General features: G+C 40.3%; 1 protein-coding gene across 4 annotated transcripts in view; it reads left to right on the top strand.

Moving 5' to 3' along the window:
* The window catches only part of LOC126188272 (tubulin epsilon and delta complex protein 1-like), a 110673-nt gene extending 105780 nt beyond the window's left edge, over positions 1-4893 (top strand). For all 4 annotated transcript variants that reach the window (XM_049929852.1, XM_049929851.1, XM_049929854.1 and 1 more), the window contains one exon: positions 4418-4893. In XM_049929852.1, coding sequence (XP_049785809.1) covers positions 4418-4831 — 414 coding nt within the window. In that variant the 3' untranslated portion in view covers positions 4832-4893. The remainder of the gene's footprint in view (positions 1-4417) is intronic.
* Positions 4894-14823: the final 9930 nt, after the last annotated feature.

Raw genomic sequence — 14823 nt, 5'->3', positions numbered from 1 at the left:
ATACTTGCTCCGGACACTGCGAGAGGGCTGTACAAGCAATGATCACACGCACGGCACAGCGGACACACCAGGAACCGCGGTGTTGGCCGTCGAATGGCGCTAGCTGCGCAGCATTTGTGCACCGCCGCCGTCAGTGTCAGCCAGTTTGCCGTGGCATACGGAGCTCCATCGCAGTCTTTAACACTGGTAGCATGCCGCAACAGCGTGGACGTGAACCGTATGTGCAGTTGACGGACTTTGAGCGAGGGCGTATAGTGGACATGCGGGAGGCCAGGTGGACGTACCGCCGAATTGCTCAACACGTGGGGCGTGAGGTCTCCACAGTACATCGATGTTGTCGCCAGTGGTCGGCGGAAGGTGCACGTGCCCGTCGACCTGGGACCGGACCGCAGCGACGCACGGATGTACGCCAAGACCGTAGGATCCTACGCAGTGCCGTAGGGGACCGCACCGCCACTTCCCAGCAAATTAGGGACACTGTTGCTCCTGGGGTATCGGCGAGGACCATTCGCAACCGTCTCCATGAAGCTGGGCTACGGTCCCGCACACCGTTAGGCCGTCTTCCGCTCACGCCCCAACATCGTGCAGCCCGCCTCCAGTGGTGTCGCGACAGGTGTGAATGGAGGGACGAATGGAGACGTGTCGTCTTCAGCGATGAGAGTCGCTTCTGCCTTGGTGCCAATGATGGTCGTATGCGTGTTTGGCGCCGTGCAGGTGAGCGCCACAATCAGGACTGCATACGACCGAGGCACACAGGGCCAACACCCGGCATCATGGTGTGGGAAGCGATCTCCTACACTGGCCGTACACCACTGGTGATCGTCGAGGGGACACTGAATAGTGCACGGTACATCCAAACCGTCATCGAACCCATCGTTCTACCATTCCTAGACCGGCAAGGGAACTTGCTGTTCCAACAGGACAATGCACGTCCGCATGTATCCCGTGCCACCCAACGTGCTCTAGAAGGTGTAAGTCAACTACCCTGGCCAGCAAGATCTCCGGATCTGTCCCCCATTGAGCATGTTTGGGACTGGATGAAGCGTCGTCTCACGCGGTCTGCACGTCCAGCACGAACGCTGGTCCAACTGAGGCGCCAGGTGGAAATGGCATGGCAAGCCGTTCCACAGGACTACATCCAGCATCTCTACGATCGTCTCCATGGGAGAATAGCAGCCTGCATTGCTGCGAAAGGTGGATATACACTGTACTAGTGCCGACATTGTGCATGCTCTGTTGCCTGTGTCTATGTGCCTGTGGTTCTGTCAGTGTGATCATGTGATGTATCTGACCCCAGGAATGTGTCAATAAAGTTTCCCCTTCCTGGGACAATGAATTCACGGTGTTCTTATTTCAATTTCCAGGAGTGTATAATCCTTACTGTCATTTCTTGTTAACAATATTAGCTTATTCCCAAGAATAAGCAGCTTTCACTTGGTCAATACTCAGTAGAAATCAAACCTGCATTTGGATTGCACTTCCTTAACTCTTGTGCAAAAAGGTGTGCAGTATACTGCCGCATCCATTTTCAGTAAGCTACCACTCGAATTCAAAAATCTTAGCAGTAATCCACACACTTTCAAATCTAAACTGAAGAGTTTCCTCATGGGTCACTCTTTCTATTCTGTCAAGGAGTTCCTTGAAAAATTAAGCTGATTCTTGTTGTATTGTTGATTGCGTTTACTTGAACTTATGGACTGACTTTTTTTGGGTTCATAAACATTTTATTTTTATCTGTTATTACTTTTATGTTGTAATTTCATGTACTGACATGTTCCATGACCTTTGAAATTTGCTCCTTAGTTTGGTCCTACAGAACCTGACGTGTAAATAAATAAATTAATTAATTTGTGATACAGGTGTTGAGTGTAGACAGGCAAAGTGAATAAGACTGCTAATTATTATTCAGCTATCGGGCTAAGTCCTACATCAGACAGACAACAAAAGCACGTTCACTCTAGTAGAAATTGCATACATGTGGGCACTGTTTCCAGGTGTTAAGGCCTAACTGCTTCTGTGTCTTAGGTGAATAGTGATCTTTGACGGATTCTGTAGTAGGAGTATGGAAGAGCCATGGGTGGGGAGGGGGAGGAATATAGGGGTGAGGGTGGCAGAAGCATGGGGAAGCTATGCTGGGAGGGAGGGGAAGCAAGGGGGAGAGGAAAAAAGTAGTTGTGGGAAATGAGCATGGAGGTGCAGTAGCAAGATAGAAGATAGGTCTGGAATGGGGGCAAGCCAGGGGATAGGTTGGTGGATTTCATGGATTATTTGTTATTAAAATCAGGTTATAGGCTACACACAAATGGTTTTGTTTTTGTTCTCCTTCAATCTGCAGATGAATATTAGGTAGCAGATGGGCACACTGAAAACTGCACTACATTTCAAGTTTTCATTCTTGTATTGTTGTGCAGCAAAAGAGCACAAATTTGCTTTCTCAGGCCTGAAAATGTATCAGTGTCTCTGTCTATTCATAGGCAAGTGCAAAAAGTGTATTGTTGTACATTTTCTTTTAACTAGTTGTTGTTTGGTATAGTCTTTTAATTACTCTTGAATTTCTGTGAAACTGTATAAATCTTTGCTGATGCTGGGAAACCTGCTGCTTGAGCAGTGTGTCCCTTTGGCAGTTTGTTAGTCTCAATAGCAAGCAACAAAAACTGCACCCACACCTGTCAAAGATAACTAATGTAGATTCTAAAATATCCTGGAAGAAATATGAGAACATTACCTCAGTTTCAAACCAAGAAACTTGAAAATTGGACAACAATCTTTGCAGTATTAGTACTATGCGGCTGAACTCTCAAGATTTGAACTGCACTACCAATGTGCTTGCCTATCAACTTACTTTAAGCGCAGGTGTCCATTAGATTTAAAAATCTTCATTATTGTCCTAATACATTTTAGTAGTTATTTATAGTGTCAAAAGCTGTGGATTATTAAATTTGTGTTACTGGTGAAAACTGACCCTAGCTTCCTGCTTCATAATTTGTATACTGATCAGCCAGAACATTATAAGCAATGACCTACTATTGATATAAACCTGTCTAAGTGATAGCAGCATCACTTGGTGAGGAGTGGCTGCTAATCAGATGCATGCCTGTTGCACATAGTATCAGTGAGTGTGCCGTCTGTGTGTAGGATGGGACAGGTGTGCAATTTATCTGTGTTTGTCCAAGGGCAGATTGTACTGTCCCAGAGGCTGGGTACAAGCATTTCAAAAACTGCACGACTTGTCGGGCGTTCGAGGGGTGCTGTGGTGAAACCTCTTCCAGACATCATGGGGTTGGTTACCAATGTCTGACGTAAGCTGGGCAACCTGGTAAAACAGACAGATGGCGAATTGTGGTGGCCCCAACATCAGACTTTAATAGTGGGTAGAATACAAGTGTGTCTGAACACAAAATGCACTGAACACTTCAAACGCTGGGCCTCCACACTCAACGATCGATAGATGTATGAGTGTTAATACCACAACGTGGCAACTACGACTGCAATGGGCACATGACTGTCAGCAGTGGACATTATCGTGGAGCAGTGTGTTGCATGGTCCGATGAATCTTGCTACCTTCTTCATGATGCCAACGCCTACACTGCGGGATGGAGACAAGCTGGCATTTGCGAGTCCAGTGTAGATAGCGTAAGACACTGTGACGGCCAAGGAGTATAATACACTGGTTGCAGACCATGTACACCCCTTCGTGACAGTCACGTTTCCCAATGGCTGTGAGAGTTTTCAACAAGACAGTGGGCCATGTCACAAGGCCAGGAGTGTGAGGGAGTGGTCCAAGGAACACAGTGGCAAGTTCCAGTTGATGTGCTGGTGCCCCCAACTCTCCAGATCTGAACCCAGTCACACACATCTGGGATGTGATTGAATGTTGTGTCAGAGCTCTTCCTATCCCAATTTCTCCTCCCCCCCCCCCCCCCCCCCCCTTGAATTTATGGGAATTAGGTGACCTGTGTGTGTACATGTGGTGTCACCAGCAACCTACCAAGGCCTCGTTGCTTGCATGCCACTGTTATTTGTGCCAAAGATGGCTATTAGACCGGCTATTAGGTTGGTGGTCATAATGTTCTGGCTGATCAGCATAAGTACAACATTTTTAACTTTGTACTTGTATAATAGCATCGACATCTATCTTACTGTTACAGGCAGGTCGTTTAGTTTAACTGAGAAAGGTGGCACTTCAGTAAGCACTGGATTTGCATATGGAAGGAATGAAATTTAAGTTGGTCTTTGTCATATTGTTTAGATTTTTTTTCAGTATTACTCTATAACAGTGTAGATGAACAATGTCAAAGCCAATATCCATACCCAGCATTTTCAAGTTTGTACTCCATACTGATGACTTGTATGTTGGCAGGGCATTAAACTATATGTCAATACTCCTTTCTTCATGCAAAATATGTTGTTTTTCAGGCTGGTGTGCTAATTGAAAGGAAGAATACGTCAAGGGGCTGCTTACAGTTGTACAGTAAGGAGGACTTCACAGAGTTCATAAATTCGGTTAGGATGATGTTGAGATCGTATTTCTTGTTGCGAGGTCTAATTGAACATAATGACCAAAAGAACGAGACTACTACTACTCATTCAGCAGAAGAGCAGAAACCAGAGCTATTACGGGATGAACTGAGAAAAGTAGAAACATTTCAGTTGCCAAGATTAATTCTTCAGAGCAAAGATGATACTACAGTATTGGAAAAATATATTACTGAGACAGACATGTTAGTTAAAGAAATGGAAGTAAAGTGTAATCTAATGAGAGAAGAAATATTGTCACAACTGAAAATGAGTATGAAAGGTGCAAAATACATCTGTCTCTTTAACAGATGACGTTTCAAAATATTCACGTGTATTTTATGTAGAAGTGTACAGGAACAATTTTTTTGACGATTTAGCAGGTGTGTGTGTGTGAGTGAGTGAGTGAGAGCGCTACTGTATGATGTCTAGCTATTAGTTTACATATTAAGATATTTTAAAATGTAAGTTTCAGTGGCATTCGTTACTGTAAAAGTACGCAAATAATAAAGCTGTGGCTGTAATTTTCTGTACCTGCAGTGCTAAAGAAAGCATTTTTTGTGTAAAGAATCTTGTCCAGATAGACCCTTATTAAACCCTCTCTCCTGCCCTCATGTCGTCAAGCACTCAGCATGGATTGTTACAGTGTTATTCCCCTTCAAATGCAGAAAACTATTTATTGCTGGATATGCCAGCTTATTAATGTGCTGTGCATTGTTTGGCTTTTCTATCAGAGTGGAACAGTACTGTAGATGGAGTTTTTAATGTGTGCCAGGTCAGTAGACGTGAACTTGTAAACAAACAAAAAATTGTGTAATTTTTATATCTACTCCTTGTACAATACTGGTGATATTGCTATTTCAGCTGACGTCCCTCTGATCCAAGATGGCTCCCTGGACCTTACGAAAGGTGGAACATGGTTCGTAATAGGGTGTGTAATCACAACAGATGACAATGTACACACTGCAACATGCTTCTGTCGTGGCCTCTTTTCTTTTGCTAGGGCTTTCAGCTCCTCCACAACAATTCCTGAATGGTCGCTGCTGCATGTGGATGTGCTGCAATACGTCTGAACTTAAATATTTTGCATACAAGAAAGAATGAAAATTATTCTCAAAATATTACTTTATTTATGAGAGAAAAATGAATTAAACGTGAAGGATAATATTCACACATGTTTTAGTAGTATTTCGCTTTATCTGAAGAGTTGGTTAATGAAAACCCTCACCACCCCAGACGTATTGCAGCACATCCACATGGTTTCTTCCTGTAGGACACGTGAATAGCATGGCATTGATTGACAGAGTTAGTGGTTGTCCTGCCGAGGAATATCAAGCCGAATTTGGTCTGAGCTGGCAGGAGGTCCCTGCCAATAATGGGGAGAGATCCAGCGACCTTGCTGGCCAAGGTTGTGTGTGGCAAGTACAAAGGCAAACAATAGAAACTCTCGCTATGTGCGAGCGGGCATTATCTTGCTGAAATGTGAGCTTAGGGTGGCTTTCCATGAAGGGCAACGAAATGGGGTGCAGAATATCATTGACATACCGCTGTGCTGTTAAGCTGCCACGGATGACAACCAAAGAGGTCCTGCTAAGAAATGAGATGGCACCATAAATCATCAGCTGTCTGGCTGATCAATGGTAGTCAGTGCAAGGGGGTGCCGTGAGCTCAGCCCCTTTCTGTGAGCCATCTATTTATGGCCCTTGTAGTCACTATTGAACCAGTTGCACATCATATCGCTGATAACAGTGAACCTGGGGCTCTGAGTGAAAGTTTGCTCGGGCCTCTCCTTCCATCATCTCTCTTTGTCAGTCATTTCCTTCTTGATGTGTTCGGCCATGGTTCACCCTATCCTGCCAACACCATCAACTAGTGGCATAGCTCCCATTCAGATGTTGAGTGATTTACCGACTACCCCAACCGCCTTCTTTGAGAGCAACTACATGTCCTCTCTCATATACAGACTTCCACGATGGGCCAAAATGCAGGCCATTTCTGTGGGTATATCTAACAGATCGGGTCTGGCAATATGAAGCCCATCGTTTCCCACTAATGTGCAGGCCCTGCCCATCGGATCTAGTCTCACCAATCTGCCTGCAGGCCAAGTCTGTTTGTGTATGGCATAATGTAGTGGATTTTCGTGGCTTAAAAATGTACCCAGGATTGCAGCAGGCTGGAGGCCACAGGTGATGGATTTCAGGAATTGTGACTGTCTCACTGCAAGTACATTGTACAGAGTGGCATTTTATAAATACTTTATTTATTCTAGTACATTTTGGCACTTTGAAAGTAGTTTATATATTAGACAGTATGGACGATAAGGAAGAAGAAAATTGTTGCAGTTTGTACGCTATGTACACACAAATTCCGTGAAAGAAAAATCACACAATACGTGTAAAATAATAGACGTAATACAATGTGAAATAACTTACAATAACGAACATAGTAGAAACAACATTTTGCTCACCTATGATCATTTTGGTGGGAGTTGGGCATTCTGACTACTGCTTCACAACATTTATTCCCCCATGAAGTTTGTTGTAAATAATCCACCACAGTTTGAAAGAAACAATAATGTACATAACTAAAATATCAGAAGGAAAATTACATTCATTACTCCAAATTAAGGTTTTCCTTAGCACAAAAAAGGGGTGCACAATGCTGGAACAAAATTGTTTGATCATTTACCCAGTGATACAAATTAACTGACGGACAGCAAAGTAAAATTTGGAAGCAAACTGAGAAAAGTTTCTTCCTGACAATTCCTCCTATTCCGTAGAAGAATTTGTATTACTGTAATGTGTAAAAGGTGGTAGGTAGGACTGACTGACTCACATCATCTGATTTTTTCCCAAAAAGAAGAAAAATAAATGTTTAGAAATGTTCATAATATATCCATATGCACAAATTAATTTGCGATAAAGTAAAATGACCTTTTCCCACATCATTATGATCTATCATGCAGAATGATCTGTGAAACGTGAAAATAACTAACAATGGCCATACCAACTGCACGACCTGAAACTGGTTATGGACTGAAATATGTTTAATGTGGCGGAAGTGATTTTTGTGAAACTGTGACCTTCAGTAAGTTTTGGCCAATATTTATTACATACTCTGACTCGTCAAACAACAATATCAAGCTATGCTTCCTGCATTTGCCATATAATGTATTTATACACTCTGGGTTTCTGTGCCTAAATAGTGTGGCAAGACAATGTGTTGTCAGTGTACAGTATAGTTCATGTCTGCCTATTCACTAACAACAGGTGATGACTCTGTACACTGCCAATTCCTGGACTTTTTGTTAGATCCATTATCTAATGCAGTGAGGTATGACAAGAAGTACTGTGGATCCGAAGTAATTCAGCGCATATATATATATATATATATATATATATATATATATATATATATATCGTAGTAATAGTGGTCAAGTGCAGGCACAGAATACAATTTGAAATTTTTATCTTCCTAGTGAAGCGAAGTGTTTTGTGTAAATAGTTGTGGTTTCATCACAGAGTCTCATTTAATCTGCAGCTCTGACTGAAAGAAAAAAAGTGTGTGTTCATCTTCTGTACAGTCATGCTTAACCAGCAAAAATGTTTGCGTGAGTTTACAGTTACGTAATGTGAGTCCCTTAAACCACAAGTGGTGTAATTTACCTTTCCCTTGTTTCTTAGATAGGGACAAGATCTTGTTGAGCAAGTGGCATTCTAGTACCATAGCAAATATAACTTACGTGGTAACCACACATGTTAATACACAAAGGTTTACAGACCTGGGCTGTGAGTGAGCATTTCTAGAAAGTTCCTGCTATGAGCAGAAAAATGTGCGTTGACAGCCAAACCATCCCTGAACGAGAATAATGTGAGTTTTACAACTTGTGTTCTAAGGGGCTCATATGACACCAACATCCTTCCTGGGAAATATCCAGATATTGCATGTGGGATTTGTGGAGGATCTTGTGGCTGGCAGAGCTCCTGTTGAGAACCGAGGGAGGTGGCGCAGTGGTTAGCACACTGGACTCGAATTCGGGAGGACGACGGTTCAATCCTGCATCCGGCCATCCTGATTTAGGTTTCCGTGATTTCCCTACATCACTCCAGGCAAATGCCGGGATGGTTCCTTTGAAAGGGCACGGCCGACTTCCTTCCCTAATCCGATGAGACTGATGACCTCGCTGTTTGTTCTCTTCTCCCCCCCCCCCCCCCCCCCCAAACAATCCAATCCAATTCTGTTGAGAGTTTCACTCTTCAGCGGAGTGTGTGCTGATATGAAACTTCCTGGTAGATTAAAACTGTGTGCCGAACCGAGACTCGAACTCGGGACCTTTGCCTTTCTCGGGCAAGTGCTCTACCAACTGAGCTACCCAAGCACGACTCATGCCCCGTCCTCACAGCTTTACTTCTGCCAGTATCTCGCCTGATACAGGCAGAAGTAAAGCTGTGAGTAAAGCTTGCCTTTTGCGGGCAAGTGCTCTACCAACTGAGCTACCCAAGCACGACTCATGCCCCGTCCTCAAAGCTTTACTTCTGCCAGTACCTCGCCTGGTACTGGCAGAAGTAAAGCTGTGAGTCGTGCGTGGGTAGCTCAGTTGGTAGAGCACTTGCCCGCAAAAGGCAAAGGTCCTGAGTTCGAGTCTCGGTTGGACACACAGTTTTAATCTGCCAGCAAGTACAGAGCTCCTGTTGTCTGTCAACTGTGGTACTCAAAAAGTGTAATCAGATTCTATGCACAAATCAATGAACTATACATTTTGCTTGTAATTAACTTGTAATAAAATCTGGGCTCAAAAGGTTTGTTCAAAGTCTGATGTTTTAGAGGTTTGTTATGGACTGTTCTTGAATGTTCTTCATAAAATTGAAAGTCTAGCGCAAGAGTGATAAAATACCAGTAGTTATAGGGTTCAGAAAAGACTCTTTTTTTAGGGTAGTGAGGACAGAAAGAAACCAATTTTAAGAGAGGTTAGGACTGAGACAAACCTTCAGTTTGAGAAAAAAACCAAAAAACTTAATTCTAGCTTATTACATTGGCATAAACAGCTATTGGTTAATAATTTTCAACAGTCAGCAGATATTTTAACTCTACCCAATTTTAACTCAGTCAGTGTGAAATGTCAGCTATCTTTATTGCATAAAAATATTTGAGGACTGAGAAATAAAATTAATGAATTAATTATCTGCATAGATGAATTAGAGTCTTTAAACCCAGCTGGCATAATCTGCCTCTCTGAACATTATGTAACCACTGGTATAGAACTTTTAAGTGTTACAGGGTTTAGGTTAGCATCTCACTTTTGTAGATCAGAAATGGAGAAAGGAGGAGTTGCCACATTCATCAGGAACTGTCATAAATGTAAGAACATAGACATTCATAAATTTTGCCTAGAACAGCATATGGAAGCATGTGCAGCAAAAGTAGAATTTCACAAAAAATCCTTCATAATATTAAGTGTATATCGAGCACCTGCAGGTAACTTTAATCTGTTTGTAAACCACCTTGAAACTGTACTGGCCCATTTAACAACCAAACACAAAGAAATAGTGGTTGCTGGTGATTTCAATGTAGATTTCCTTAAAGACTCTCCCAATAAGAACTTACTTGAGTTAGGAACACTATCATTCAACTTAATTCCCACTGTAAAGTTCCCCACTAGGGTAGCCAATTGCTCACAAACAGCCATTGATAATATCTTTATAGAAAAGTCGAATGAACAAAATTATATTACAAAACCAATAGTCAATGGCTTCTCAGATCATGACACGCAGTTCCTTCTGTTAAATGTTAACACTGAACAGGATATAAAATCTGTTAAATCTGAGCTGAAGAGGGTAATCAATAAGCCAAAAATTGATTATTTTAGGACACTCCTCAGAGACATTCACTGGACTGATGTTTACAGTGCTCAGGGCATGCATGAAAAATATAAAACTTTTGTTAATAAAGTGCTTACCTTATTTGAACACTATTTTCCCCAAAAACTTACCAAGGTTAGAGCTAAGTCTACAAAGAAGCCATGGATTACTCAAGGAACAGGGGTATCTTGTAAAACAAAAAGAAAACTGTATCTGTCAATCCGAAACAGTTCTGATTTTGATGCTGTAGCGCATTACAAGAAATACTGCAAAATATTAAAGACTGTAATACGGATGTCAAAGCAAATATATTACAAGGAAAAGATAGTCATATCAGATACCAAAATAAAGACAATATGGGATATAGTGAAGGAGGAGACCAGTAGAAGCAGACATGAAGAGGGACAAATAGCATTAAGAGTAAATGATACATTGGTGACAGATGTGTATAGTGTTGCAGAACTTTTTAACAAACATTTTATAACTGTTACTGACAAGATGGGGTTGTCAGGTTCTGTAGATGCTGCTACGGAATACCTCAGACCAGACATTTCAAGTAACTTCCATAATATGAATTTGACCCTCACTAACCCATCAGAAATAATGTCCATCATAAAATCTTTAAAATCAAAAACATCTAGTGGGTATGGTGAAATATCAACAAAGCTAATTAAGGAATGTGATTCTGAGTTAAGTAACATATTAAGCTATCTGTGTAACCAGTCATTTATCAGTGGAATATTTCCTGAATGGTTGAAATATGCTGAAGTTAAGCCACTGTTTAAGAAGGGAGGTAAAGAAATAGCATCAAATTTCCGTCCAATTTCCCTTTTGCTGGCATTCTCAAAAATCTTAGAAAAAGTAATTTACAATCTGCTTTATAACCATCTTATCTCAAATAACGTACTGTCAAAGTGACAGTTCAGATTTCTAAAGGGTTCTGATATTGAGAAGGCTATCTACACTTACAGTGAAAGTGTGCTTAATTCATTAGACAAAAAATTGCAGGCAGCTGGTATATTTTGTGATTTGTCAAAGGCATTTGACTGATTAAATCACAGTATGCTTTTAAGTAAATTAGAATATTATAGTGTAACAGGAAATGCTGCAAAATGGCTCAAATCTTATATCTCTGGCAGGATGCAAAGGGTGTTATTAGGAAAGAGACATGTATCAAGCTATCAGGCATCATCCAACTGGGAACTAATTACATGTGGGGTCCCACAAGGTTCCATTTTAGGGCCCTTTTTCTTGTGTATATCAATGACCTTTCATCAGTAACATTACCAGATGCCAAGTTTGTTTTGTTTGCCAATGATACAAAAATTGCAATAAATAGCAAATGAAATGTAGTCTTAGAAAGATCAGCTAATAAAATATTTGGACACATTAATCACTGGTTCCTAGCCAATTCTTTGTCACTAAACTTTGAAAAAAACACACTACATGCAGTTCAGAACTTTTAAGGGGTGTCCCACGAGTATATGCCTAACATATGACGACACGCAGAAAGAAGAAGTGGACAGTGTTAAATTCTTGGGATTACAGCTTGATAATAAATTCAACCGGGAAAAAGCCCACCACAGAACTGCTGAAGCATCTTAACAAGTGTCTATTTGCAATGCGAATTGTGTCAGACATAGGGGATATAAAAATGAAAAAGCTGGCTACTATGCTTACTTTCATTCCTTAATGTCATATGGGATTATTTTTTGGGGCAATTCATCAAGCCAAGCTAAAGTTTTCCGGGCACAAAAACGTGCAGTAAGAGTTATATGTGGTGTGAACTCAAGAACATCCTGCAGAAGCCTGTTTAGGGAACTAGGGATACTAACTACAGCTTCCCAATATATTTATTCCTTAATGAAATTTGTCATTAAAAATATATCACTTTTTCAAACCAGCAGCTCAATTCATGGAATCAATACTAGAAATAAGAATAATCTTCACAAGGATTTAAAGTCACTTAGTCTTGTACAAAAAGTGTGCATTATACAGGAACACACATTTTCAATAACTTGCCAGCAGCCATAAAAAGCTTAACAACCAATGAAATTCAGTTTAAGAGAAGCCTAAAGGATTTATTGGTGACCAACTCTTTCTACTTCATTGATTAATTTCTCTGGAAAACCAACTGATTTGCGTGTATGTCTATATATAAAGTACAATATAACTTCTGCACAATTTCGGTGCAGTGATGTGTTGATTGTAAATAAGTTTTTAGTAGTTGTATTACATGTTAATTACCTTATAAATAAATAAAAAAACTTATTTTAAATTCAGTGCATATAGCGTTCATTAAAAAATGATGGCCATGTCACTTGAGACCTGTGGAATGGTACATTAGCTTATTTGTTTTGAGTTGTAAATATTTGCCATGTATTGTTGTTTTTCTGACATGTTCTACATCCTGGAGGACCCCCTCACTGTGGATCAATTGGAATGAAAGTAAATCTAATCTAATCTAAACCACACAGATCATTTAATTGCAGCATTTCGTCCTACCTAACAATTATAATTTTTCTATTTAATGTTTATGGAGCTACATAAGCATGGAGGCTACATGAATGAAAACGGCCAGGAGGAGAATTTGCGAATGACTGAAGTGGTGGTTTGGATGGATCTACCATGCTGAGTGCCTGTGAAAAAGTAACCTCTTTTAAACCTCCATTCAACAGAAAAGAGTGCTTCTCACTCTGGACAAGCCTGCTCTAAAATTTCTGTTCCTGTGTGTCAAACCTGTGAATCCCAGCGAATTTATTACACACATCAGTCTACCACCCATTTGGACTGGATCTAGTGTACAGAGTCACGTAGGTTAAAGGAGAAATGAAACACCAGTGCTTGTTAAAAAGTGTTACAAACAGATTTGTGGTTGTAGATGTAAAGCAGTTTTGCTTGGAAATTCAGGACACATGATGAACTGATAGAAGCAGGATGACATTTGTGGTATCATGGGGCATTCTTGGTGTGGGCTTGCAACTGATTGGACTGTGGGCAATAAAGGCCAAGTGTCATGTATTTTGTTGTGTTTGTGACAAACTTTGGCATATCATGTAGAGAGAGAGAGAGAGAGAGAGAAGTATTACATTTTGATTCCTTGTATAGTAAAATGATATGAGGGCGACTGTTTAGTATAATCTACTTGGAACTTGTATCAATCTGGGAAATCAATTCTTTGTTTAAATGGGTGAATTTAAACATTATAAGTGACTGAATCAACAATGACCAGATAAAATGTAGTAATTTTATGAAGATGTGTTAATATGAATTTGATATTTCCAAATTTTTGCCAGAACATGAAAAAACTTATATCTCTGCATGTTGCAAGATGTTACTTTAGTGCCCTATGACAAAACAACACGCACACACTACTCTCTACTGTACATTCTACTCTACACTCTGCAATTGGCCTTCTTATATTACCCTGGGGATTTGATCATTGGGCAAAAACATAAAACAGTTTTGGCACAAGAAAGCAGGGACACATTGAGCATTTTTTTTATTGTTTTATTTTCAGCAGCATACTTGATTTGTCTGCACTTTGTTTTCCATATGAATGTAATACACCTTATTATCCTATTTTTGTTTTGCTTCAGCAACATACAATTCAACTGGGTTGGACTTGGCCTGATTCTGGACTATCTGATGGGAGTGCAACATATTTCAGTGCACGATGTTCTGTTCATAATCACACTAGCTGACAAATCCAGTATTGCCCAATTATTCATTTTGTCAGTTTCATATTAGAAATGAAAACAAGAAATGAACTGTGTTTTGTCATATAGTAGCAAAAAAAAAAAAAAAAAAAAAAAAAAAAAAAAAATCATTCCATATATTCACAAAACACCTTTGAAACTATGCAACAGTTGTATAAAGAAATTTGCATAATGCACAAATGTACAAGTGCAGTATGCAAATTAAGAAACATTTATCCAAAATATGAAGTATCTGTAATCTTTAACTCAGAACTTTATTATAAACAACGTTTCTAGTTATGTGTTCAGGAGTAACAATGAAGAAATTCTTGCACGAGTCCACCCTTGAACAAATTTGTGCAAGAGAAAAACATGGAGATGTCAAATCCACTCAGCAGTATTAAATAGGCTGCCCCTGTGACATGTATGAATTGTAGTGGCAAATGCAAGTCTCAGTGGAAACTACAGTCTAGTAAAGTGAAATAGGTGATCTGTTGGAATAAAGGGTATCCCTTTAATTGTGTGTCATACAATGATCTAATTTTGTAGGTACATTCAGCAGCACATGTGGATACTGTCTGCAATATTAATTGCAAATAGAGTTAGTTGCACAGAAGTAATAAATTTAAACGTCACGCACAATGTACAGTTTTTTTGCATATCTCACTGTTTGTGACTTCATGTCTCGTGAACGATGGTACGTAGGTGGTTCTTACCCCAAAAGTGACTCTTGCCTGACAGTAAGGGATAT

This window comes from Schistocerca cancellata, chromosome 5 (assembly GCF_023864275.1).
Source record: "Schistocerca cancellata isolate TAMUIC-IGC-003103 chromosome 5, iqSchCanc2.1, whole genome shotgun sequence".
Lineage (NCBI taxonomy): Eukaryota > Metazoa > Arthropoda > Insecta > Orthoptera > Acrididae > Schistocerca > Schistocerca cancellata.
The sequence above is the reverse complement of the archived record's forward strand: the minus strand, read 5'-3'. Positions and strand labels throughout refer to the sequence as shown.